The 26,688-nt window shown below is 40.8% G+C and overlaps 1 protein-coding gene across 1 annotated transcript; it reads right to left on the bottom strand.

Moving 5' to 3' along the window:
• Nucleotides 1-2,759: 2,759 nt before the first annotated feature.
• On the bottom strand, nt 2,760-26,479 carry PGAP3 (Per1-like protein PGAP3). The gene is made up of 8 exons (XM_065436172.2): nt 25,942-26,479; nt 24,827-24,979; nt 24,371-24,433; nt 21,353-21,414; nt 18,639-18,775; nt 16,233-16,434; nt 14,347-14,529; nt 2,760-10,975 (listed from the first exon to the last, which is right to left on the bottom strand). Exons 1-8 carry the CDS (start codon nt 26,311-26,313, stop codon nt 10,906-10,908), a joined length of 1,242 nt encoding a protein of 413 aa, XP_065292244.2. The 5' UTR covers nt 26,314-26,479; the 3' UTR covers nt 2,760-10,905.
• Nucleotides 26,480-26,688: the final 209 nt, after the last annotated feature.

Here is a 26,688-nt window from a genome sequence, read left to right as displayed (position 1 = left end):
GTTGTGTAATCTCGAGTTTCGGTGATCCGATGGAGCCAGAGACAGACGAAGCATTCGCTCCCCGCTGCCGGCGCTTTTCATGATGTCGGCCCAGTGTGGGCGACGCTACCAGCTGCGTGGGCGGAGTGCAGGCGAAATAGTGGCTGCCTTTGCTTAAGTCGTACCGCCCATGTGAAGATATTGTCGAAGTGTCGTGAAGCCTTATCATTCATCGCCGACTCTCAAATTCATTAAAATGAGTTGTTTTCTCATTCAAATTTGCTTTTTTCGATTGACCAATAATTCGGAAAATTCTGCGGCCTCTTTCCGTGTAAGAAAAAGCGATCGGCGACTGTACTTGTTTGCATAAAAGGTCGAATATATGTACAACAAAATTTCTATATAACGAGGCAAATTGCCGGTTTTACCTACTTCGTTATATCGAGGTTTAACTGTAACAGGTAAACTCATTTTGCTTCTTCAATTTCGACCCAACAATTGCTGTTTCCAGGTTTTTCAAAGCATACGAGTGATCATCGTTGTGGCAATCAACTCCCACGCGTCCCTTGATGTTTTCCCCTGCACGGTTCTCGCGTCTCCTGTAATCCGGCTTCTCCGCGAAGCTAAACTCCGGCGGCGGTCGGTGTGGTAGCAGCATATTACGAGAGATGGTGCGGGTGTTGCACTGCTAACACCACCTAATGGCGGGTTTACTCGGGCGCCAAAGAGAGTAGGCTCTTACTCTTTGGCGTGTGGAGCAACACGGACGTTTCACATGCTTTCGCCCGCCGTTCGCGGGATGGTAATGTGGGAGGTTTTAGAGCAGGACACCGGAATGGACGAACACGATCGTTCGAGCGTGCCACTGTTTGGTGGCCTGTGCGACAAATTGAGAAAGTCCGACTCGCCGCAACCCGATAGTGAGCGAAGATGCTCATCTCCATGCTGAACAACAACACCTAATCGTTTCCATGTAGGGCCACGCAAATGGTGGCGCGTTCAAACGATCATGTTCGTCCATTCCTGTGTCCTGCTCCTAAACCTTCCGCAGTACGGTCCCGCGAACAGTGGGCAAGAGCGCTCGAAACGTCCATGTCACTCGCCGACCACACGCCAAAGAGGAAGAGCCTACTCCCTTTAGTGCCAGTTAAAACCTGTCTTTAGGTGGCGTGGCATATTCTATGTGTAGTAACTTGGCTAGCAAGTGTCTGCATATGAAAGGTGCAATAAATTCTCTTGTGATTGATTGCACTACTGTGTTGTTTGATTCACGAGCGCATTTGAGACCCCACGTCATTGAGGGCTGTGCGATGAGCAGTTTCTGCAGCGGGATGTACTCGACTCCAGTTGTCGCAGTTACAGGTGGTGGTAGTGGTTCCGCAGTCTTCTCGTTTTTTTCATGCAATCAACTGCTGACAAAGCCTCGTGCCTCACAGACTGACGCTGGACTTCTCATCTGTGCATTACTCCGTGACATTAGCTTTATTGACCACATCAACTAAGTCACTGAACCAATGTCAGAAGCCCTCAACTCCGCTTCAAAGGTTAATTGCCACAAATGTCAAAGGTGCACTGCCATAAATCCTCAAACGAGCTGTCATTGCTTCCAAGCTCCACACACTCCTGCCTCAGACAAAAATTCATCCTTGTGAGAACAGCTTCAGTGTGATTAGCATTCTTTGCCTATTTCAGGAACTTGTCTATCTATCCAGCCTCTTATATTGACCCAGTGACCAAAATTGTCTACTAGCATTGTTCGCTAGGTATGTTCCCGTGATGCTATAAAGGTCATTCCACTGTCATCATCGGACTGTTGTCATCATTGTCATCATGCCAGCGTCGCACCATTGTAATTATTTCAGAAACGTCATCCCATTGCTGCCATGCTGTTATCATACCACCTTCGTCATTCCATCGGGGTCATTTCTTCTTCGTCATTCACTCACGATTGCCACTGTTTTCATGCCATTATTGTCAGTGCATTGTCGTTATGCCATCACTGTCGTCATCCGATAATCATCGTATTGTCATCCCATTGTCATCATGCTGTAATTGTCATACCGCCTTTGCCGTTCCATTGAGGTCATTCCTTCTTTATTATTTCGTCATCGTCACTATGTCATTGTCATGCAGTCTTCATGCTGTCTTGGTGATAGCTGACCCTGGTGAGCAACTGTCGTAAGCCCAGTGGGTCTATCCCGGAGACTGTGTATATCGCATACAGACGAAGCAATGGAGATCTCAGAATTGCCACTGCAGAATTTAAATAAAGATAGCTTCAGCAATATGGTGTATCACTATATTGCTTGGATGCTAAACGCATTCAACGGTCGTTGCGAGATGGGGTCTGCCGGATTTTTATGCAATGCACAGTAACCTCAAACCAAGAACTAACCTAAGCAGTGGTTGTGGAAGGAGAGTGGCGCCTTCTCGGGAGAGTGGCGCCTTCTCGGGAGACTGACTGGTACTTTTTTAATTGCTCTAAAGGAACGTGGAGCCACGACATGTTCTATCTGAGACATGCTGCTATAGATCACATAAATATTGTGACCATCATGCTATCTTTGTTTTAATAATCTATCATTCATTACACTAAGGGTCATTATAAGTGGGCTTGACTGTAATATATCTTACTGCATTTTTACAGGTTTAGAAAGAAAAATAAAGAAAAATCTACAAAAAAAATTTTCTGTTATAATTGTCAACAAAAATGAAACATGGAAATATGGGGTTGACAGGACACACATTGAGAAAACTTAAGAAGTGAGTACGGAAACAAATCTGTGTAAATGCTTTTAATAATGTCCAAAATACGAGGTAAGCAGAGGCCAAAAATGTACTAAATACCCTTACCAAAAAGCACTAACAGACTGCTACCTTGAAACATGAAAATACAAAACAAGCTGTCGCTGCCCACATGCCTAAATATTATGCACATGTATATACACAGACACAATTTACTTGAACAGCTGTCCATTGAAGTTTTAGATGGAATGAACAATGACTTGTGAAAGTGGATGACTAGACAAACTGCACAGTCACAACTAACAGCGTAACATAAAATCTTTACAATCACAAAAGAAACGCTTGCAAAACATGTCCTGCCTACATAACAAGGATATGATCCTTCTTATACACAAGCACTACAGTAGTGTACTACATCATTTTGAATCACTTTACAATGGAACAGGATATGCCACGAAAGAGTATAAAAGTAAAAGTTTTTCTAACCATAAAAAAAAATCACATACGCATTTTTATGGCTGTGCACGTATGCTGATAACGATGAACAAGCATTTCGGAATGTTGAGTAGAAGAATAGCAAATCAATGCCAACAATGATCATTGATCTCTGGAGGCAGTCAAGGCACATGGTATTTTTCTGCAAGTCTTGAGGACGTTGATGCCCCACCAGAAGGATGAAGGATAAAATGCCAGGTCAAGCTTAGAGGCCACAGGGAAGTAAAGAGTGGCATCACTCTCACTTGACCCTTTGTCTTTCAACATGTGCAACCAGCGAGGAGCTTCGGCTTTAAATTGCTTACGTCACAATACAGCAAACTTGCTGAGCTGCGAAACATTTAATGAACATTTTATTTTCAAGAAGCAAGTGCAATCGCTGGGCCACACAATCGTGGAACTGTGCCTATTATTCAACACGAACACAAACATAATGCAAGGGGCAATTTTGGGACCAAAATAAGAAAAAAAAATAATCTGCATATAACGCAGCCAAAAAGAAAATAGTTTTTGCATGCATAGAATAAAAAGAAGACAGAAATATCAAAAATAAACATTGGTATCCAAGTACAAGAAATAAATCTAAAATCTGGGAGGAAAGAAACCTCATTACATGCAAGACATTACAGAATGCCTGGTGGTGTTTGTTGGCTCAAAATCAAGGCCAACCACAATTTGATGGAATAGAAGGGCGAAGGGCGAACAGCCTGAAAACCTTCATTATAGTGGCACGTCTGTATCTCCGGAATTGTCACATTTGCCTTTTTCTTTGCTAGCATCAAGAATAAGCATGTGCAGCAAAGAACAATTGAAAGATTGCTAATTACATTTTTTGTTCCACTGTCAGCTCTATCTTCACTTAACAAATCTGGAACTTACTGTAAAGCCAAGGTGCAACCACACCAAGGATAGCAAACCACTTTCAATTTGCAAAGTCGTATCTCCAAGCAACCACATGTTTTTTTTTAATCTGAAAGACTAACTTGCAAACAAGCTCCCTGGCCTCTAAACTTGTCCTGACCAGCTTTTCTTATGATGGCGGACTCTTGTGATCTAGCACAACCATTACACACTTGGAGAAGAGCAAATATTATGCCGGTAGGTTGAAAACATTTGTTCAGTTTGCACATCATATGATACATAATTCGTACATTGTTGTAGTGACCTAGAAGAGCTGAAGAGTTATCTTTCTGGGGACTGCAGCCACATTATAACAGAAACAATAATTACCCACATTTAAAGAGACACTACGCATATTGATGTTATGAATTGCTGCGTTCATTAATCTTCATCTCGGAACACTGTTCTCTTCTTCGGTGACACCTGGGCACTTGCTTTTCATCCCCACAAGCTTACCCTACCAAATAAAGATTTTAAAATATGCATAGAATTGCATTTGCTTTCTCACAAGCAAGTACAAACAAAAAAGAATAAAACCCACTGGCAGGGATGCAAAAATGTTACACAAAATTTCAAATACAAATCGCATATTTCAGTTGTAGAATTCAACATTCAGCTTCTTTGAATAACTGGTCACAGCCGATTACACAGGGCTGACTACGATTCTTTGAACCTGCCACACTTGGACAAAGGGCAATGCATTTCAAGACTATTTACTGGAGGCATTAATCTATGCTTAGTCAATTTAGCCAAAACACCTCCACCTCCATTTTTAACAAATGATTATTATCTCCTACAGCAAAGCTCAAAAGGTATAGCTGGGTTAGCCTCCAAATAATTGTTTATTCTTTTGCAATGTACATGAAAAAGTAAAGTGCTTTGTCCTCCAGCTGCTTTCGAACCTGTCATCTGTCATGGTTGTAACAGTGTGACCAGACATGGACTGAGTAAAAGCAGGACACATGGCGCTTCTTTTGTCCCATCCTTTTACTCAATCCATGTCTAGTCACGCTGTTGCAACCATGAAGCTATACCAACTGGCACGATTTTCCATCAATTGTCATCTGTCATTTATATGAAATTTGTTCTCTATGTGCAACTCGGCATGTCTGCATTACTAATGTGATGCATGGCACTGTAAAAATGTCAAGCTTCTTTACCAAATGAAAAAAAGCTTGAAGTTGCAAAGTAACAATACCAGGTAATGAGCTTGATGTTCCTTTGTTCAATCACTGTCAGCATAATGATCAGGCAAAGTCTAGCAACATTTTACTCTTGCTTATTTGCGAGCTTGGTTGAGAGACTTGCACTTGCAAATTGCGTTACGTATACTAAGAAAAAAAAATCTGCACTTCCCTTGTTCTTTTTTATTCACTACCCTGCTCCTAGTTTGTTTTAGATGTGCAAAAATATTTGGTATAACCTGATATATGAAGGCCTGTGTTCTTTAATATTCATTATCATTTCACTTAGAAAATAAACCATTCACTCGCCCCCTACCAGTCAATATTGTTCCCCTTGGGCTCTTCACAATTTTGTTTCATTGGTAACATTTATTAACTTGGATAATTTTGATTAGCTCAGCGCAGCTTGTCTAGAGCAATGTGATGTAGGTATACTCTCTTCTTACATCTATCAAATAAAGTATACACCCATAAAGGTTTAATGTAAAAGCTTATTTGCCTCTCTGCTGTTTTATGGTGTTCAGAATGACACTCTTCAAAGATCAAGAACAACAACAAGATATTCTGGCCACTTGGAATAGTAAAACTAAAACAGTATAGAAGGAGAGTTTGAAGTGATAGATAGCCAGGCTATAACTGCATGGGAGTTAGATAACCACTCCAACAAAGGCTTCAGTGGGTGAATGACATACATTGAGCCAATAGCAATTGGACAAAAAGATTAAACGCAGCTCTAAAGAATCCTGTGGATGTGTGATAAATATAATCTAAATCCTTGCTGACTTCTTGTAAAGCCTTGTTGAATTATCATTCATTAAGTTACAATATGTGACCAGTCTAAATTCTAAACAATCTGCTAACTTTTATTTGTGTACCATAGACCAAACTTTTTGGCTGCCTACTATACAATCTGCAAGATTAAAACAATACGTTGTCACCCCATGTCAAGGCTGAACGGTACTACAGATGTCCAGAAGCATATCTTACCTGAGTAAGATATATTGTAAAATATATTGGTTGTAAGTGTCAATGTGGATCAAACTATCTAAAGTATTGAGAATAAGTTTTTGAGTACCAACTACTAAGCCAAAAATACTTGATATTTCCACTAATGTGCACCTGCAATATTTCAAATGCACTTTTTCAAACCAGTTCTCACGTATTCACAAATATCCTGTCTTGGAAAAGATGGGTTACCACGAGAACAATCGAGAGCACCCATATTTTTGCTCAACAACAAACAATTGTAAACAGTCTGAGCAATTTCGTGTTCAGCGTATCAAATGCCGTTCTTTGTCCATTCCTGGCCCTTGTGCCAAAAGAACCCCACATATATTGTCATCAGCAGCAGCACATAAATAAAAATGCCTTTTGAGCTACTCACTTCATTTTCAGTAACAGGGACTGCCATGTGAATAATGCACGGTATAGAGACAGGACATTGCGCTCATCTTGCGAACATGTCTGTGTCATGATGCCTCTTTACTTGTCTTGTCTTTGTATCACCACGTCCTGCTTCACTCGCATCATGTTTTCTATTGCCAAATCATCCATGCAGTAAGCCTGCATATCAGCATAGCACTTTTTCTCTCTCTCACTCTGGTAACAAGTGATACCTCTGACGCTTAACATGTTCCTAAACTGCAACATAAGCTGTTCCCTGCATTGTGCATCTCACAATGATGTTGCACTGGACTCTTTGACTGTCACCTTAAGAAAATTTCATGTTTTTCAAATGTTGATTTACTTCATGAATCCACACTGCATGAAATATGTGGAAGAAGTGGTACAGTACCTAGCACAGATGAATTTACAATGTGTCATCATTTTACTTCGTTTGTTTATAGTTTCAATGTTGACATTCTACCAGATAAAGCTGCGGTGAACAGGTTGGCCTCAGCAAAATTTTTTATCTTAAAAATTAAGGTCCACTACTTAGCAAAGGTGACAATGATGCACCTCAAGGACCGGCACAAGAACACAAGTGTTAATAATAGAAGTAATATCGTTCCACTAATGCACTTTTGTCAAGTGTCTAAACTCTTCTTTCCTTTCAAGGTGCTAGTTTGAAGCGCTGGCTCAGTGTAGAAATGTTTCAGTGCTTTTGTTCTTAAAAAACATTTGATTTCTAATAGACATTTTCAGCAGAACATTTCCTGTGCCCCACTTTTCAGCCAGCGAGCAGAGGCTCAAGTGTGCATGCACTGAACGCTCAGCTGCGAACGGTCGGGTGCTTCCGTTTCACTAGAGAGCTCGCTGAATGGAGCACGCAAGTGTGCCAAGCGAGACAGAAAAAAATACAAAATGGCTGCCACCACTGCCGCAGGTCTGCTGATATGCTCGGAAGATGCTTTGCATCTTTTACATAGTGCCTAACCAAATGAGATCAGGGTAAAAACTCGGTGTCAAAAGCGCAGTTGTGAATATGATGCTTTGTTGACAAGTACACAAATGGCACGTCAAGTGCCTTCGACTTGGCTATTGTGCAGTCTAATGTGACAATGCACCCACATTTAGAAGTAAAAAAAAAAAATTCTCTTTTGATGTCAGTCCTAGAAAAATTGCAACAGTAATGAAAAAAAAAAAAACACTGCTTGGCACTGATAAACTTGAATATGCCATATACTTGTTGTAGTCTCATCTTTTAACACCTTGTGGTGCAGTAAGCAACTCCAGGTCTGTAGCAGGGTTGAATGCTCAGCTGAAACCTCTAACACCTGTTGTACACGAGCGCAGTTGGAAGCAGAAAATATTCTGCAATGAAAGTGAGCTTAAGGTTTAGTGAACCAATGTAATGTTTGCGTTTTTAGTGTTGCTAGACACAATAGCTGAAAGTACAGCAGAAATAACTAAACCCAGTAATAACTTCATCAAAAGGAACTAAAAAAAAACCCTGCTTTTAATTATCCCTGCTCAGTGATTGCGTCAATGTATCGAAGTGCATAAGATAACTGAATTACTGGCAATAGTATCAGAACAGAATTTTGCATCTGTACCCTGCATTGGTACCAAAATACAGTCTTTAGGGTAGTTGAGTGCTGGTATCAAGGAAACAGTTTCTGAGTATCTTGCCTAGTCCTGCCACAGATAAGTGGCAACCATAGAGATAATTGTAGTTAAGGCCAGTACAATAAGTTATTCCTGTTATTATTGCATTTGACTAGTACAAGACAGGCTACATCTAAATTATATCTTGTTCAATAAATTACTGCATCAAAGCCTTTTTTTTAACATCTCTTCATGGTTCCCAATGTTTCTGGAAGGCAAGCGAAGTGAATGGAAGCAACAAGAATGACCTAAGCTATGATTACAAAGCTTAAAAATTGTAAAATGACAAGCCCACAGTCCACTGAGTTGAGCACACTTGTGCACAGATACTTCACATTGGTAGCTGCTAAGAAAGATGATGCATTGGAAAGTGTTCATTAGAAGTGCCACATTCTTCAACATTGACTTCAAATTTTCAGGTAGCAAATCATCTGCATGATAACATGGAAATGCTATGCTGAATGGTTTTGAAGCATGTTAAGCCATGACTGAAGCAAAGGATATTTGCTTTCAGGCATAAAACCTTACTGTAAAATATAATGGTTTGCAGCCAACAACTGTGGCACTGTCATTTCCCGATTCAGACATCCATTGTCAGTTGCACCAACATTTAATTACAAGCCAATATTTAATGTGCATATCTTGAGGCAGGTTCCACAAGAAAGTAAGTAAAATTTTGAGGTAGTTGGTTAAAAGTTAAGATTTACTAGTCTCTCAATATGACACAAGCTTTGGGATGTACAGCACATCAAAGCAAAACAAACTTCCGTTGCACGACTCGGACAATTCACAGGTTGCAAATTGCGTGTGGCTGTTAGGCAGTAATATGTCTGGCTAACCTGCGTGAAGACATAAACCAGTTTGGTTATTGCGGAACATATGGATGCAGTTAATTACTGGAGCATCTGAAGTATGCAGACTGAATCTGCTATTGCTTAAATATTAAAAAGCACTCTATATTACTACTATATTACAAACTTCTATGACTGAATGCACAATATGTTTTTTTTTAAACTGTGGTCACTTCTTAATTACATATACTCAAATAAATTACTCAGTATAACAGCTAAGCTCAGGGTGCTTCTTGCATAAATGGGTATAAAAAAGTGTTGGCACTACTACATATTGGTTCTTGGTTACTGTTTAACAGTACAGTGTATTACTATGCTTTTGCGGGAGCATTTGCAACTTGTTTTCAGTAAGCTTCATTCTTCAGGTGAGAAATTTAATCGATTGTCTTGGTTTCACAAGTGAAATCTACAATGTTCAGCAAAGCAGGTATTGCCTGTCTATTGATACCACTCTGTTAACAGTGCAAGAAAAAGAAAGGTTCTGCTTTTCTGCAATGACACGCTGCTAAGTGGTCAATGCATTGCCCCAGGATGTGGCAATGAGGGAAAGCAATAAAAGTTACATAGTTTTTTGCTTAGACAGCAGCAGCAATTCACAACTTAAAACTGAAAAACAACTGTATTCAATCCAGCAATGTAAAAGCGAGAAGTAAAAATCATGGGCTAATTACTTGAAGTGCAAGATAGCTAGGAATCCTTCTTTTTATAACCTTTAAAAAGCAATAGTTTTAAATAATCAATGCCACCATTGCTGAAAAAAGGTCCTTTAAGGTGTCCAGAACTGCTTTCTGTAATTAATCCTTAGAAAAATTATCTGGAGCCTTACTACTTGCGTGCTATTTGAAAGTTAGGTGCCACAAGTAATGCCATAAAGTATGCTGTGATATCTCGGGGCACTTACAGTGCTCATAACTTCAAATGAAAAAAATTGTGAAACTACTCTAATGCAATATTTTGTTTCTAGTTTCACCTGTATTTTAACAGTGGCTTAGTACAGACTCCAAGACGTATACTTGAGACTATTCGACCCTTAGAAACCGACTGCACAGCTACTACACATCACACTTTCATGTAATTATGTGTAAAAAGCCTTCATTGCAGTTTGCGTTTCAATTTATAAGTGCTGTATATATACTGCGAAGGTGCAAGTGTATATTTTAATGCAGTATAGCTACTATGTTGCTAGAACAAATTAAGCGTGCCTTCTCTAATTAATTTATCAGCATAATAAGTTTTGAAGCAGTACGCAGAACCAGTGCTCCATTTATAGATCAAGAGCTTACAGGATTCAACAAGCATGAAGCATTGTGTATTCTTCATGAGGCACAAAGCAAAACTATTTCAAGTAAGCAAAGCCCACACCCAGTTAACATGAGGCTGCTTTCATGATCCTTGACCACTGCAGTACCAAGGGGTAATTAACATAATTTGTCTGGTACACATCCACACATTAGAAGAAGAACAGCATTTGGCTATAACCTAGATGGCCAATACTAACTTCTCCTTGCTCTCTCTTCTGACGTAGACAAAAAAATAAACTGGTACATTACTACAAAGTTTCGGTGACAGCCCTAGTACAACATGCAACAATTAACTTGCTTCTTTTTTGGTACCACCTTTTGCATTCGCACCATAGCAGCAAAGAAAAAGGACATGAACAAGGCAGTGCTGCTGAATGGGTGCCACGCCATTAGCCGAGCTGGTCAAACACACTTCTGGCAATCTTCTCCAATGCTGTTGCCATTCTGCGTAACCTTGGCCTTGATGAGAAACCTAGGGAAGAAAACGTTTTGATCCAAATGCACACAATACTGGAGTTAATTTGGCAATGATTTCATTTTGAGCTACCCTCAGGCTAATGTGAAGAGATACAAAAGCAATGCGAAAGTACAGAACTTAATAATGTGAAGCCAGCTTGTAATAATTTGAAAGAAATGTTACAGGTTGATAGAAATGTTCATGTGACTTCTTATGAAATTTGAATAAGAACACTGTCTTGAAGTTTTCTTGAAATTTGTATCACACAGCATTACAGGCTTAAATATGCAGCTATAATGTTTAACTACTTAGCAACATTGAGATTAGCGATGGGTAGCTTCGCAATATAGTATGCAAAACAGTCACTGAAAAGCCAACCATTGCATTTATTGCATCACAATACTACCAGGTACTATATGTTAACAGCTGCCTTTGTATAGCCTAACATCTACATAAGGTGATGCACTGATATCTATAAGACAACACTGCTTATATATTCAATAAAAAAAAGCTTCATCACACCTCTGATGCCACCACGAAATAGCTGATTTAAGTATAGATATAACACAAGCTCAAAATGCACATATGAGCACAATAATGCCAGGAGCTTAGAACAACAGAAAACTGGGTGAGTGAAATTCAAATCACGAGTGTTGTGAGCCTTTCAAACTCAATGCTTCAGTATTGTTATTCTTACACTTGAGAACCATCTCGAAATAGCACGCAACGGGACAGCACAACAGAAAGGAAAACTGTGTTCATTTTCCTTTCTGTTGTGCCATAGCGTTGCACGCTATTTCAAGGTGGTTTTCACGTCAAAATATCAACTAGCCCAATATTCAACTCTTTTAAAATAACTTTCGTTGTGGTGTTAAACCACGACCTACTGTAACTCCAAACCTACACAGATATCTGGATTCTATGGGAGTCGCTTGCACCCACTCTTGTTCAACGGGTGGCCACAGGTGCCACTTTTATAACCTGCTCGTCTGCTGCTTGACGGGCGGCTGGGCGGCGTTCAAATGTGCATGCCAGCTCGTCTGCTGTGGTGGACTGCTAGCACATGTGACAATTTCTTGCAAAGACAACAAATAGTAGGTATGTCAAATTTTTAAAAGTATATTCAATGTAAAATGAAAATTAAATTATGGGGTTTTACATTCCCAAACCAAGATATGAATAAAAGGAAAATCAGACATCCACCCGTTCGTAGCAATTGCTACAAAGGAAACCCATAGGGGTTCCTCGAAAGAAAAGCCTCATAGTTGAAGAAAAATTTGTCCTGGTCCGGGACTCGAACCCGGGACCACCGCCTTTCCGGGGCAGCCACTCTACCATCTGAGCTAACCAGGCGGCTAGCAGATGGCAGAGCAAAGTCGAATTTCTTGACAACACGAAGCAAAGGCAAGTGTTTGATGTAGTAGTTCTGCGGAAACCCGCAAGGTGGAGAGAAGTAATAAATAAAGGGAAAATCAGACATCCACCCGTTCGTAGCAATTGCTACAAAGGAAGAAGATCTGATTACGAGGCATGCCGTAGTGTGGGACGTAGTGTAGGACATGCACCTAAATCTAAGTACATGGGTGTTTTTGCATTTTGTCCCATCGAGATGCGGCCGCCATGGCCAGGATTCGATCCCGCGACCTTGTGCTTAGCCGCTCCACACAACAAAAGAGAATTAACCGATGCAGTGATTGTTTACATGTTTGTTTGGCACGCCAAATATGCACTGTGAAGCTTTTATGAAACTGATAAGTCTAAGCTGTTTAAGATGTTGTACGACGAGTCACTTAGAATCAATATTTCTATTATGCAAACTTCCTGACAGGCAACACCTTAACCACAATCGCAATCATAATCAAAGTAGCAATTTTCCATAAAGAAAGCGACTACAGTGCAGAAAGAGACGAGGTATAGATAGCAGGAACAAACACATGCACTGTAGCCACTGTCGTTGTGGGTTACCGACTCTTCCGCTCATAAAACTTGTTGCGATTGTCTGTACATCATACTACGAGAAACTGATCACCTGGTACACACTGCCAGCTACATTTGACCTCCAAATATTAGCATTTCATAACAAACGTACTGCCGAGGGCGTTTTGCTTCGTGGTCGAGAGTCTGCATAATTATGTGCATACGATGCGATAAACAGCATTTTTCATTATCGATCAATTGCTTAAACAGATGGTTAAAGGTGTGCCAAAATAGCGGCATGAGCGCTGGAACAGATTGCAGAAGCAGACGACAGCGAACAGGTTATAACTAGTGCCACTCTGCTCCTACATTCTGGAGCAGGGAGATCTGTGCAGGTCTGGAGCCGTATTCTGTAATGATTCAGTTTCTGAAGAATTTAGTTTGGTGGTGGCGTCACATTTGGGTGGTCCGCTGACATAATGAGCACGAGAGCAAGGACAGAAACCAATCGGCCCGCAGGTTTTTTTTCTGGAAGTGAACGTCACAAACCACGTGAAAACATAGCAAATTAGGAACGCTTCTTGGTAAATAAACTGGTTAAATAAAAAAATTATTTGTTGATGCTATTGAAGAAGTTTGTGGTTCCCATAATTAAACACATGTGTAACATACTGGTGGTGAGTGACTTAGCATATTTTGTTTACTACAGTTGACCCATTTAGCCGTTAGGTAGTACTTTGTACGTTAACATGGCATGCAGACTAAGTATGCATAAGCATACCTATAAATGTAAGTTGGCCCATGTCCAAATTTAATTTGGTCCACCCACAAATATAAGTTGGCCCACATCCAAATGTAAATTGGTCCACCCCCAATTTCATCTTTTCCCACCCCCAAATTTCAAGTTGGCCCACATCTAAACTTAAGTTGGCCCAACCCTAAATTTAATTGGCCCACATCCAAATTTCAAGTTCGCCCACCCCCAAATTTTAGTTGGCCCACCCCAACTGAACACTAACACGGGCACCACAGGTATCGCAATCGTCACCATTTTTCTCTGAACGCTGATCTCATCCATTCACATGGCATGCACAGGCTCTCATCGAAGCACTTTGCATAACTTCACTTCGTAACAGACGATGGATTTGGTTTCTGCAGGATTGACATGTGCGTGACGTCATCATAACATGTGTGCACGCCCCACAGCAATGGTGTCACCCAGGGGGGCTACCAATCGCTGCTCGCAAAGCGAATTCTTCGAAAACCGAAACATTACAGAATGTGTCTCCTGGAGTGCGGTAGGTCATGAGTTAAACCATGCCATGCCTGTTATGCATAGTATAGGCATTGTGCATCCTTGCTGTGCTTAAAGTAGGCATAAGAAAGTGAGCACCAAGACAAATTTGCCTTTTGTTCCTGGGAAGACTTTGTTAAACACGGGCTTCAAAGTACAGATAACTGGCACTCACTCTTCATGGCTTTGGCAAGATGTGCAATGACCTGCAGCAAACTTTTCACTGCAAACTTTAACATCATTTGGTGTCTTCTTCATGCTCTCATTGCCCAGGAAGAACCAGCGACGCTGCCCATTTGCAGCTTTTCCAGCATTTTGCATCTTGTGCAGTTCATAGAGACTGTCATCAATTAAAAACCTGTGCAGGAAATAAAATAAAAAGAAACAAGAAAAAGGTAAGTTTAATTTGCTTGACTGATATTTCACTTGCACTGATATTATCACCTCGAATTAGTTCTCTTTATGCAACTTCAAAGAAAGGGCCTGTTAATTGAGTTTCACTAGCTTCTAGGGCCACTTTTGTTCTTGACTTACATTAATGATCTACCATCCATTATAACTGAAGAATGTATCCTTTACACAGACAACACTAAAATATTTATAACAGCAAGAAATGAAAATGAATTGTAAGACAAAGCTACAGCAGCCCTAAAAATATTATCATTCTTGTTTCATGCAAATAAACTTCTCACTAATGCCGCTAAAAACATCTATGTTACCTTTGCCCCTAAACACATTTTATATCAAATAACTCGCTTGTAATGAATAACACACCTTTAAATAAGAGTCAGTAGTACAAAATTTCTCATTGTCCACTTGGATGCACAGCTTTCATGGCACACAAATGTTCAGATGTATAGAAAAATATATCTTCTTCATAGATTATGTTACACTTACCAGTTGAAAACGTTAACATTATATTATTCTTACACACACACACACACACACATTACACATGCTATAGCAATTTAGGGATTAACCTACCAGACAATGCTGAAAACCCACAGAACACAGCGCTACATGTTCCTCTTGTTATTAAAAAAAAAAATAAAACTGACTGAGTTTCATATGCTTATGGATTACTAAACACACAACCAATAACAGTTTATATCAACTGTCGTGTTTTAATATTTGCTTACAAACTTTTACATAACACTGTTCTATGCCCATCAATAACGTTAACATAAGTTCTACCTCAACAGTACCATTATGCATACCCTACATAAGCACTATGGACTATATTAATTTTCTTATATTGCTGTGAAACTGTGGAACACTTCAGCACCACCATTCAGCATAAAATTATCAACATAATTTTATTTATATAAGCAACTTGTACGCATTCATCTAGTCAACTTACAGAAGTAACCATGTTAACGAAGAAAGAAACATTTTGCACACATCTGTAACAAAGCTATTGGAATACTTCGTTTTCTTTTTTTTTTCGCTTGCTATTGTAATCATGTTAAAAAACAGACCCCTACTACAACTCTTGACAGAGCTCTGGGGTCCTGCCTGTACAAAAATAACACGTCATTATATGTATCAGAAACAATAACAACTGATTGATTGATAGTTACCACTGCTAAAGATGCAGTGTATGCCAAAACCTGATGAAAACAATGTGCAGTATCAACATTAGCAATGTGCAGCACATAAGCTTCTTCTCCTCCTGAAGAAGTGAACCTAAACTATCCAACGAAATAAGCAGCCTTGACCAAACATACAAACGAAAGTAAGAGGCAAGTCTTGTGTCTGACTTCTTTTTATTCCACTTGTTCTTTTTTTGCACTATCTTATTGTAAATGCCGAATACTTCAGCTGGCAGCTTTACTCCTACACACACTACGATGGCACAGATTGTGTGGATGGTCATGAAAACACTTTCTTTTAATTTGTTGATGGTGCCTACACTTTTTTACAAGAACTGCTTGGTGTTCCTGGTCACTTCCCTCGGTGAACAAGGTTTCAATACAGAATCAGAAACATAACTTTATCCAATAATCACACCTTTTTTGGTCAACTTCCCTTCATTCCTAGTGATATCAATGCACGGCATACCTGTACCACAGGAGAGGCAGTGGGGCAGTACCCAGGTGCCAAAGGGCATGGGCATCGACCAGGAAACACCATGGAGGAAAGTCGCCCAGCTCCAGCAAGAGCAGAGCGTCCAGCATGAACACAACAATGGTGCCCCTCCACACGTAGCCACGCTTCCTATGGTGCCAGCACCAGCCCAGCCAACCAATTGAGTTGAGCAGACCTGCATGAATGGCCCACGTATCAGTGAACACTGTATATATGGAACTCTTACATCAGCAGTTCTCAACCATGAATTCACCCAAAACACTAGCAAACAGGTAAAATGGACAGCAGATCTTTTGGTACACAGAGTGCTGAAGAAATTGTGATGATGGACAGCAATGAAGGAAGGCAACCAATGAAGTCTGAAAGTAATTAAGTTGCACTTTATTGGTTTGTAATTTAACAGGGTGTCTACCAAGTTGACACTTTTAAAAAATTCCCCGAGTGACACAGAACTTTGTTTTATGTCAAGACAGGCTGACACCACGTCGCCCAATGCTATCACTCTTCAGTAAGCATGTTAGAAAATTAAAAAGCAACAACTTAATCCAGCTTGAATAGTAAGGAGTAGCGTTTATTTTATTAAAAAGAGAAAACTGAACAGAAGGGTTAGTAAAATGCAGTGAACAAAATATATACGAAAAAAAAAGATGGTAAAGCCCATTGCAAATCAAGTCAAAACATATTCAAATACGAATAAAGAGAGATGCATACAGAAGCCAATACTTTTTCGAAAATGAGATATTTCTATGAACTGATAGCAAGCTCATTGGTATTGGGCCCGAAATTTGTGACAAGTGAGATTCTCTCAGCAGCTTGAAAGACAACCTCAACTGTCCTGCATACTCTCAGCCAGCGCATAATGCCTCAGTGTTGCGTTTCACTGCTTTAAAGAGTTTATTTTGGTTTGGATGAGGGTTACGTGCATCTCGGCGTCAGCCAACACTTTTTGAGCTCAAGCTCCTTCAAAGAAGAGGCGGCATAGTTCTTTTATCATTCCTCAATGCGAAGGTGCTTTCTGTTCTGATCCTCGTTCCGCCACGCGTTCGCTTCACGGACCATTTCAAGAAGCTTCTTGGTCAGTTGTACAGTCAACGTCCGATTTTTTCCGACTCCTTACGGGCCGCGAAAACGTCTGAAAAGTCGGGTAGCCCAAAAAAAGAAATGCATGTCTTTTACTGCCATTAAGGGCTCAAATCGCCACAGGCACGTACGAAAAAGCCCCGAAGGCCTACAGTACACTTATTAGGCGTATCGGTGCTCGTACTGTGACAGGAGGCGGCGGGTGCACGCGTGTATAATTAAGGAATACGTATTGTGTCCCGTGACAATTGCCCCTTCCCACGCTTGTTAAGCTTCACCGCAAAACTTCATGTATGTTTCACCGCGTAACATGGCTGTGCTGAGGCGAAGCTATCTTTCGAGAACCGGCATTATGCAACGCGCTGTGCTTAGAAGCTTCGAAGCCAATCGCGAGGATTACAGAGGCGGAGTCGGTTCCATTGCGGACAGCGGCGAATTCTTTCAATGAAATACACGGCACTGAATGGCAAGAACTTTAAAAGTGAAGGTCGAAGCAGCTATGCCTCGCTTTGCCACGGTGGTGGCTACGGCTGCCAGCGGATCTGAGTGCGAGAGCGCCCGTTTGAGGCGGCGAGATAATCAAAACGGCGGTGTTGGCTATGATAAATGTCGTTTGGAACCTGCGGTCGCGGTAAAAAATCTGGAAAATCGTACGGCGAAGGGTTCTTGCGTCCGAAATTTCAGACGTTCTTATACATTGACTCTATGGGGTACGTGGTGCCACGAAGCCGTCCGCATTATCGGGCACGTCCCCAAAATCGGGCAACTGTACACTGGCAACTCCTCAAGCCGACGACACGGCATCAAAGACAATTAGTTACGATTCCTCTGTTTTACGCGAGCCAGCATGCCGCCATTAGGGCGACTTTCGTTCCCTTTCAATAAAATGACAGCTAATTTTCCCTGATAGAAGCACAAGTTCCCTGAGTATTTCAAGGCTATTCAAAATCCCTGAGAATTCCCGGTTTTCCCGGTTGGTAGACACCCTGCATTTAATCTTACATCATCACATCTTGTAGTACGTTCATGAAAACTTTTCCCTGATTATGGTTATTGCATTTGTGTGTGCAATAAATGAGGATATGATGCAATTCATAGTGAAAAGCCTAACTTAATGTTGTAAACCCGGTCTGCATGGCAGCATTTTTCTATGTACATGCTAACAAGCAATTCGGTTAGGTACCGATATGCCAGTAGTACAGGAAACTAAAATGGTTCCTAAATTTAATTTATTTTATGCTTCAGTCGGGAGGACACACTTAAAAGAAAAACAATCACTGTTGCCATTATCATACTTGCCTGTAATCACATTGGCTTTCATGTTGTACCCATAGTCAAAATGCACAAAGTTTAAGTACTGGATATGGTAGACAAAGAAGGCCGCAAAAGGCACGGTCACTGAGATGGACAGCCCCGTGTTTTTTGTTCCAAGCACTCTGCAAACAATATTCACAAGAATAAGAAGTGGTAACACATTGTTGTAAGCGAACTAAAAAGTTACTGGCAAGTTCAGGAAAAAGTAAAAAGTAACACTGGAAGATTCACCCACACCTTACAACGACAAACTCAGTTTTCTTTTCGTTGCTTCATGTATAACCAAATAATTACTGTAGAATGTTTTCAGGAGACTTAATTAAGTATAAACGCTTAGAAGTAGTAAAAGCCTTTAATGTGTTGCTAAATAGAAACAATAAGTTAGTTTAATCTGGCAATGTACCTTTCAAGATTTGATTCAGAGAGAAAATTCTGCAGGGAAAGGTCTGTTATTCATGGAGAAAATGAAGAGCAAAGTTTTTCTTCTCAAATTTTGTGCCTGAAATACTACAGCTTTGATATATTAGTATGGGATCAGAGATTTCAAAATGTATCAGCCACTTTTGTTGAGAAAACTTTCTTGATATTGACTAGGCTGAGACTATGGTTTCTTTAGAATGCCATGTAGCCCTGTTGTTCATTGCTGAAACAGTGACTTGTCCCAAACATATGCTTCGCATTATAATGTCACGAGGAGCTATCATGAGGTCTTTCAAGCCATCTTTAGCTCTTGCATCTTTTCGGGGTTACCAAGACACTGGTCACAGTAAGGCCAATGTTCCTGGTATGCCAGAAGTGCAATACAGCCAAACCAAAAGTATCAATGCAGCATACTATAACACTTCTCATTGATGCTGTTTTAAATGGGTGGACAACACAGGCCAAGAAAGCTGAGGAGGTCTTAAAACTTAAGACCAATGATGCATTGCCTTAGTACGACTATAACAATATGAAGTTCGCTACAGTTTCCTCATTCAAATACATACTGTTGCTATAGCACATTTTGAAAAAGATCACGCAGAAACCCCTCCGAGAGTTGTCTAAGTATGTGCAAGCATTGTGCTGCTTGCTTATCTACACGCAGCCAGGTGTCATTATCAATGTTATGAAACTTGATCCGACCAGTATATACCCCTTATCAACCTTTATTGGACATTCAACATTATCGGACTAGATCCGACCCTTATCACCCATTATCGGTTATTACCAACCTTATTAGACTTCATTCAAGCCTTATCAACCTTATCGCAATCGACCCAATTTTTATGAAGCCTTATCTGCCAACCTTATCAGACTTGATCCGACCCTTCTCAACCTTTACCGGTGCTTACTGACTTAATAATTGCTCCGACCAATATAAGCCCTTATTGCTCTTTAGTACCTTATCCATCTGTGTCGAATCATTATCAACCATGATGAGACCCATATAACCGCTCTTCACTCCTATCAACTCATTGACTAGTTATCTAACTGTGTTGCGTGACTTGAAGCACATCAGCCCTCAGAGATCGGTGCCATTTCACTCTGTGAAGGAACGTCCTAATGGAGGGGGCATCCCGCGACCACCAAAACTCATCAGGGATGTGGCGGGTTTGGAATTAAATTTTTGCAAAATCAGAATGTTCCTGATGTCTACAATGCCCCAAGACCGCTCTACTTGTGGTCCTAGAGATGGCTTTTATTCGACCATCACCTAACCTTTCAACAAAGCCTTCATAGAGACTGTTCTCCTTTGATAGTTGCCTGGTACTGCAAGTACAACACATTCATAAGGTTCAGATATATTCACCTTGCGCAAGCATGGGTGTTTAGTTCAGAGGGTAAAACAGTCGGCTTCTGAGCGTGGGGTCGTAGGTTCGAAACTCACCACTGCGAACATTCTTTCTTTAGAATTTACTTTGTTTTATACCTTACTTCTTTATAGCGATTCGTCTAATGTGATGGGTGGACAGGTTTCCTCATTGGATAGGCATAGAAATGCATTTAAAACTCACATATGCCCTGCCCTGCTCAAGCTGGCAATGTAGTAACAGTGATTTCCAAGATGTGTCACCAATAAGAAAAGCTCTTGCCTGTGATCAGCCAAGGTGCACTGGTAATGATGACATCATTATGAACAATCATCACCAGTAATATAAGCACATCATCACCAGTAATAATGACATTACTATGGAGATGCAAAAAAGTGTCCATACAAACATTGAATTTGCTTTAACAGCTTCTTTGAGGCTCTTTTTTTTTCTTGACATTTCTCACTGCCCATTATTACATGGGACACAGACAGTGGGCAGCTTTAGAGCTAGACAGAAAGCTTTCACAAACTGTGTTCAGTTCAATTTCTGTGAAAAGCTCTTTAACTTTGAAGTCCTTAGTGAAGACACAATTTGACTCAGGCATATGCTTGCTCAACTAGTCTAGTGAACCAAAGAAGCCATGAAGTGATGACTGATTAAGCGGCAATATGCCTGAACACTTTCAGTAGTAAAAATATGACTGGAAACCAGCAATAGACACTACCGCTCGAAAAAAGCAACGATGTTGAAAGGCACCATAGCAAAAGCTGCGATGTAATTGCCTGGCACCAGTAAAGAGCAACTTCTTGCATGCTGTGGCGAAGCTTTGTGTCACATGCTGCCAAGTATGAGAGTTCAACAAAACTTTTTCTCCTCTCGCATACAGGCTTCTGCAGTATTGCTTACCTCATACATAAACTGTAGAGCGAGTAGAGCACCACGGAAAAGGCACAGTAGTAATCAAGCTTCTACATGAAAAATGGAAAGAAAGTTTTGAGAGGCAATCAGTGTGCTGCACATAAGGAAAAAGGGCCATAGCAGGTCCCAAACCACTCTCAAACACAAGCTACATTGTATATATTTAAGTTATTTAAGTTATGAGAGAAACTAACGTTACCATGGGTTTTGCGACATGCAATTCCACTACATCAAAACCAAAAGGACGGAAAAGTGACTTGTAGTGTAGTTCTAAACACTCCCTTTTTTTTTTTATAACCATATGAGCCAACAATCAAACATGTTCATCCTCGATGGCAATACAAACAGCGGGCTGTCTGTAATTTCTTCACTCCGTAACAACCACTACTTATGAAAATCTACTCAAGTGCACCTAATGTTGGTAGTGCCATTACTGAAAGACCTCAAACTCATTCTCTTGTTGGAACAACATCACACTAAAAGACGCTACAGCACTGCAGATGCATAAAAACTTGAAATAAATACCTTAAATAGGACTGCAACCAGACATCAATTAGCAGGTAATTTTCAGGCAGGCAAACTAACCATGATGGCTTCCATTTTGTGGCCCACTCAATTTCTGTACTTAAATCCCAACATCTTTTTGCAGTGTAAGTGAAAGCTCCTATGCACAAGGAGTGAACGTCAGAAATCCTAGAAATGAAGGTGATGACTGCAGACGCAGTAGCATTTGTCACGTGGACGTGAGCAAACCCCTTTGGTCATATACTGTCAATCGAATGCCACTCTGAAAGCTACCCAGTGCACAGTGCACCCATGCAGAACTTTTAATGAAGAGCATTGCAAAATATATTGTGTCAGTGACTCAAAGTAAATAAATTGTTTCTTTGAAATTTGTTTTTTTTTTAAAGGGAGCTTTAGAGCCACGCTAAGTCAATCTAGACTGATAATATTCTCTCAGCATCCTTAAATATGGAATATTTTCTCATTCGTAAACAAATTGGAATATAAAGTTTGGGTGGAGACTGTTCAGTAAAAAAAAAAAAAGGGGGGGGGGGGGGTCTTATTTACAGTGTTTGATACAGGCATGTAATGCAGTTCACAACTGGACATCCAGTTGACTGAGGAACTTGCACATGGTAAACAGCTACTCTGAGTTACCTGGTGCTCCGTGAAAATCATTTATAAAACAAGGGAACTGCATGTCATTAGACTCACAAACACTGTTGCATTCATTTAAGAAGACAAGTGTAATACCATAGATGTACATATTGTTTTGAAGGGATGCAAACATGCTCAGATTGACAAAACAATCAATTGCTTAAATTGAGGCAGAAATTCTTACAGAAAAATAGAGCATAGGTTATCTGCACTGAGCATTCACTCAGGAATTGGCGTCTCTGCGCAACATGCATTTGGCTCATGCACCAGAATCATTTCGAACAGTCCACACTTACATCAGAGTTTCTCTCTATAGACTACAACAAAAACTTTTATTTGACAATTTTTAACAGTAAATTCTCAAATCAATAGCAAAAACAGCAAAGTTTACTAGTTGTGTATTTGAATTTTCAAATATTTGTGCACCATTAGAAATTATTAGAGAGAATGAATGCTGAAGATCATTTTGTGAATTTCACACACAATCTATTGCTTTCGTAACATGAGTGCAATGCCAAATATTTCATGTTATTCTGGCAAACTAGCATCCTTTTCGTCATTGGCCTGACGCTCTTTGGTCATATTTGGCCCTTGCACCACAAAACACTATAATCATCATCATCATCATCCTTTTCGTATACAAAAGTGTGCAATAGTATTCAGACCATGTTTTCACTCCTCCTAAATTGTGATAGAGTTCAGCCTCATCGATAAACAATCCAAAAGACTTAGTAAAATTTCTTCTTTCAATTTCTTATCACCTTTCCTCTATGCAGGGTAGCCAAACGGTTGTCTATTTGGTTAACCTCCCTGCCTTTCCTTTTTCTGTGTCTTTGCAACAATCTATGATATCACAAATAGCCGGTGTGAGATATTCAACATTTCACCATCTATGCTTTGAATTAGCATAATTTCTTGGAATACTAAGCCTCTACTCTAAGCAAATGATCCCTGCTTGGTATATTAGAAGCTAAATGCACCACTTTACCTGAATATATTACTGCCCCTTTAAAAGACCCCTAAACCACTTTGAGCTCAAAAATTTATGTGGTGGCAGCTGTGTACCAGTCTATCAAACATAAAGCCTCAACACTTTTTTGAAATGACAGTGTAATAGCAAAGTTACAGGCATTTGATGGATGACTACACAGCTGCTACGGTTTCCTGTTCGCCTTTGCTTTCGTCCCCACAGGCATTCTCTCCTCCTTGCCACATACTCTCACCAACCCTGTGTGGTGCAGTGAAAGCTATGCGTTGAATCAACACACTAGTAGAAAGGCCCTTCTAATGTCCCCACCTAATCACCTTCCACGTGACATTCACTGAATAGAAGCTTTACGAAAGGACTAGTGGCAAACAATGGGTGAGCCCCCTCCCTTCCGGGAACACACAGCCAGCTCTTGCAACAGTGCCACTGTCGTCTCTCATCGAATGACCACTTGACAGCTCTCACCCTGTTGGTGTCACGAGGAGTGAAGAGAACAGGATTTTCGTTTTTTATTTGTGGCTTTTCTGCGATGCATAGTGATGCCATATTCGCATAAGCTGAATGCTGCAGTATTCTGTATATGATGCATGCGTTCATTTAAAAAGTGTTCAACATATCATAGGTAGTCTAGGGGCCCTTTAAGGGCACCCTGACATGTAATGTGTCACGTTATTTACAATAAATTCATATTTTTGACATAGTGGACCCTTTTCTCCTTTTATAAAACTGTTCCTTGCTATGTGCAATGTGTATAAATTTTGGAGTACTAGATATGTGTGCAGATGAAGCACCTAATACACTGGACTTCACACACACACTAGAAGAAAAAGAAAGAAATTGATGTTCACCATAATTACCTCAGTAAGTGGAGTGTCCCTAGCATGAAAGACAGCAGACCAGAACCAGGCATTAATCGATAACTGAAAAAGAAATAAACAGTGACGAAATGTTTCTTCCTAAGACAGTATGGTACACATCCAAAGTAAAAGTTGACCTCTTGCTATCCATTTGACACACATGGTCAAGCACCAACTAGAAAACAACAGCTAAACAGTGTATTGCACATGATGAACTAAAAACAACACTTTCCCTAGGCAACACTTTGGCCTCTCTCCAATTCTTCTACAACAGCCGTCCTTTACTACATGAAATAAAGCTACCTGTGTCACTTTAACAAATGGCACTCTAAGGTGATTGTGCGTCTCACAGATTCTTTGGAAAGCATTTGACAAAAGCAGTCAAAGTTTCTACCAAATGTGAAATAATATAAAAGATTTGCTCTCAGCAAGGTTTGTAACAACAGCGTTTCTCACCACTGCCTGCCCTTTCCAGATGACATAAAAGGGAGCTGAAGATGGCACAAGCCTCCTGAACTTGCGCCACATCCATAAGTGGCAGATGCCATTCAGGATTGAAAAGATTACTGATGCTGGCTCCTGGATGCCGTAGAACCTCCAAAATGGCCACTGCAAGTTGTGCAGATTTCATATCAGTAAGGTGGCTCGCAAAACAGCAGATGCCCATGTGCCCACCTTACACATACACAAGAACATCTTGACAATGACATATCACCAAAGGAGTGGTAAGGGGGACATGCATATTGGAGTGTTTGTCTCCTTTCCAGTTTACTTGTCTTTGAGCCCTACTTTTTAGTGGAGAACATAATTATTTTTGCGTCTCCATGAAAGACAGAAGGCATAACTGGTGCGATATAATGTCATGACATCTCGTTTTGCCATGCTAAATACAGAAATAGTCACGTGATGACTGCACTTAACTCAAGATGTCTTTGATTTAGCAAATACACCAAACTACGTACAACATTTTTTCGTTCATAAAGCACTATTGGTCAGATCGTTTGCCCTCGCCTACCTCATATGCCCTTGAAGTTGCTTGCCTCAAGAACTAAAGCATATTGCTCCCGTTCTTTTCTCGTGAGAAACAATATGGCTGATAAACTAATGTAGGCAAATGTCTATATTTAATATGTCACATAGTAAACGAGGGCCGAACACAGTATGCGTAGTTGGGCTACTCCATGTATTCGACCTGCGACCCATTGGGAATGCATAGACCACTTCGATAGGTGCACTCATCTTGCAATTTTTGATTCTTGATTTGGCATCCAGACTTTCCCTGCTAACAGTATAATTAAAGCGTACAACTTTTTAAAGCTCAAGACATGCTAAGCGCAAACATGGCCAGCACCAACGCGTTTGTGGCTCTTGAAGTAGGCTGTTACTTTTCAATAATTTAGAATGACTTTAAGAATACGCCGAGTGCTAAGAAGAGAGGCAACGCACTATACGCGCCGACGTTGCATCGATAGATACATAAGCTCCGAAAGACAAACTGTGCCGTGTTCTTTACGCCAAGGATCCATAGTGCTGGCGTCAGGGGCACAGACACATCATGATTTAGCACGCACTTTTCCGTGAAACTGGGGCACGGGCTTGTCCTTAGCCTGGAGCACGTCCACAGCATGCCACATGCACTCGTGACGGCACTCATCGGCGCAGTCCCAGAGCAGAAGAGCCAGATACCACGCTTGGCCCGAGCGAAAGGTGGTTTGCTTCTCCTGCGTGCAGTTGATGCTGCGGCATCGTCGTAGACACGACTTGTACTCGGCACTCTGATCCCCCGGTGATGCGGAAACGACATCGAACAAGCATAGCAGCAGCGCAGCCAAGGATACGGCTGCCGCAGTGCGAGTGATGCCGCTTGCTTGCGAGGGTCCGATCATCACTTTACAAAATAAGAAACCGATAGGACGCCGTAGTCCTGCCCATCTTATCAGCATCTGAACTGACGGAAGCGGCGGCCGATTGCGCGCGGCGCTGCTTCTCGACGTCGTATCAGGAGCTGTGTCGGCAGCTCTCGTTCCAGTGCTTCCGTGTTACTCCCAGTTCGACAAGAAAGAACGCTTTCTGTGCCACGTGATGTCATTTCTTCTTCACGCGTGACACAGGGAACAATCCAAGCACATTAAATGAGGTTATGTTGAAGGTGGACTTGACGAATACAGCGACGGGCAGCTCACGGGCAGCTCAGACTTGTAAATGCAGTAGCCACGAATTCTTCCGTTTATTTTCACTTTCGTTTCCGTTTACCTCAATGCTTTTTGCGTTGCCAAAATGCAGCAGTCGCCCTGACGCTTAGTAAATAAGAAGCAAGA

The sequence above is a fragment of the Dermacentor albipictus genome, chromosome 1 (genome assembly GCF_038994185.2).
Source record: "Dermacentor albipictus isolate Rhodes 1998 colony chromosome 1, USDA_Dalb.pri_finalv2, whole genome shotgun sequence".
NCBI lineage: Eukaryota > Metazoa > Arthropoda > Arachnida > Ixodida > Ixodidae > Dermacentor > Dermacentor albipictus.
Note: the sequence above shows the minus strand (reverse complement) of the source record. Positions and strands in the feature narration are given on the sequence as shown.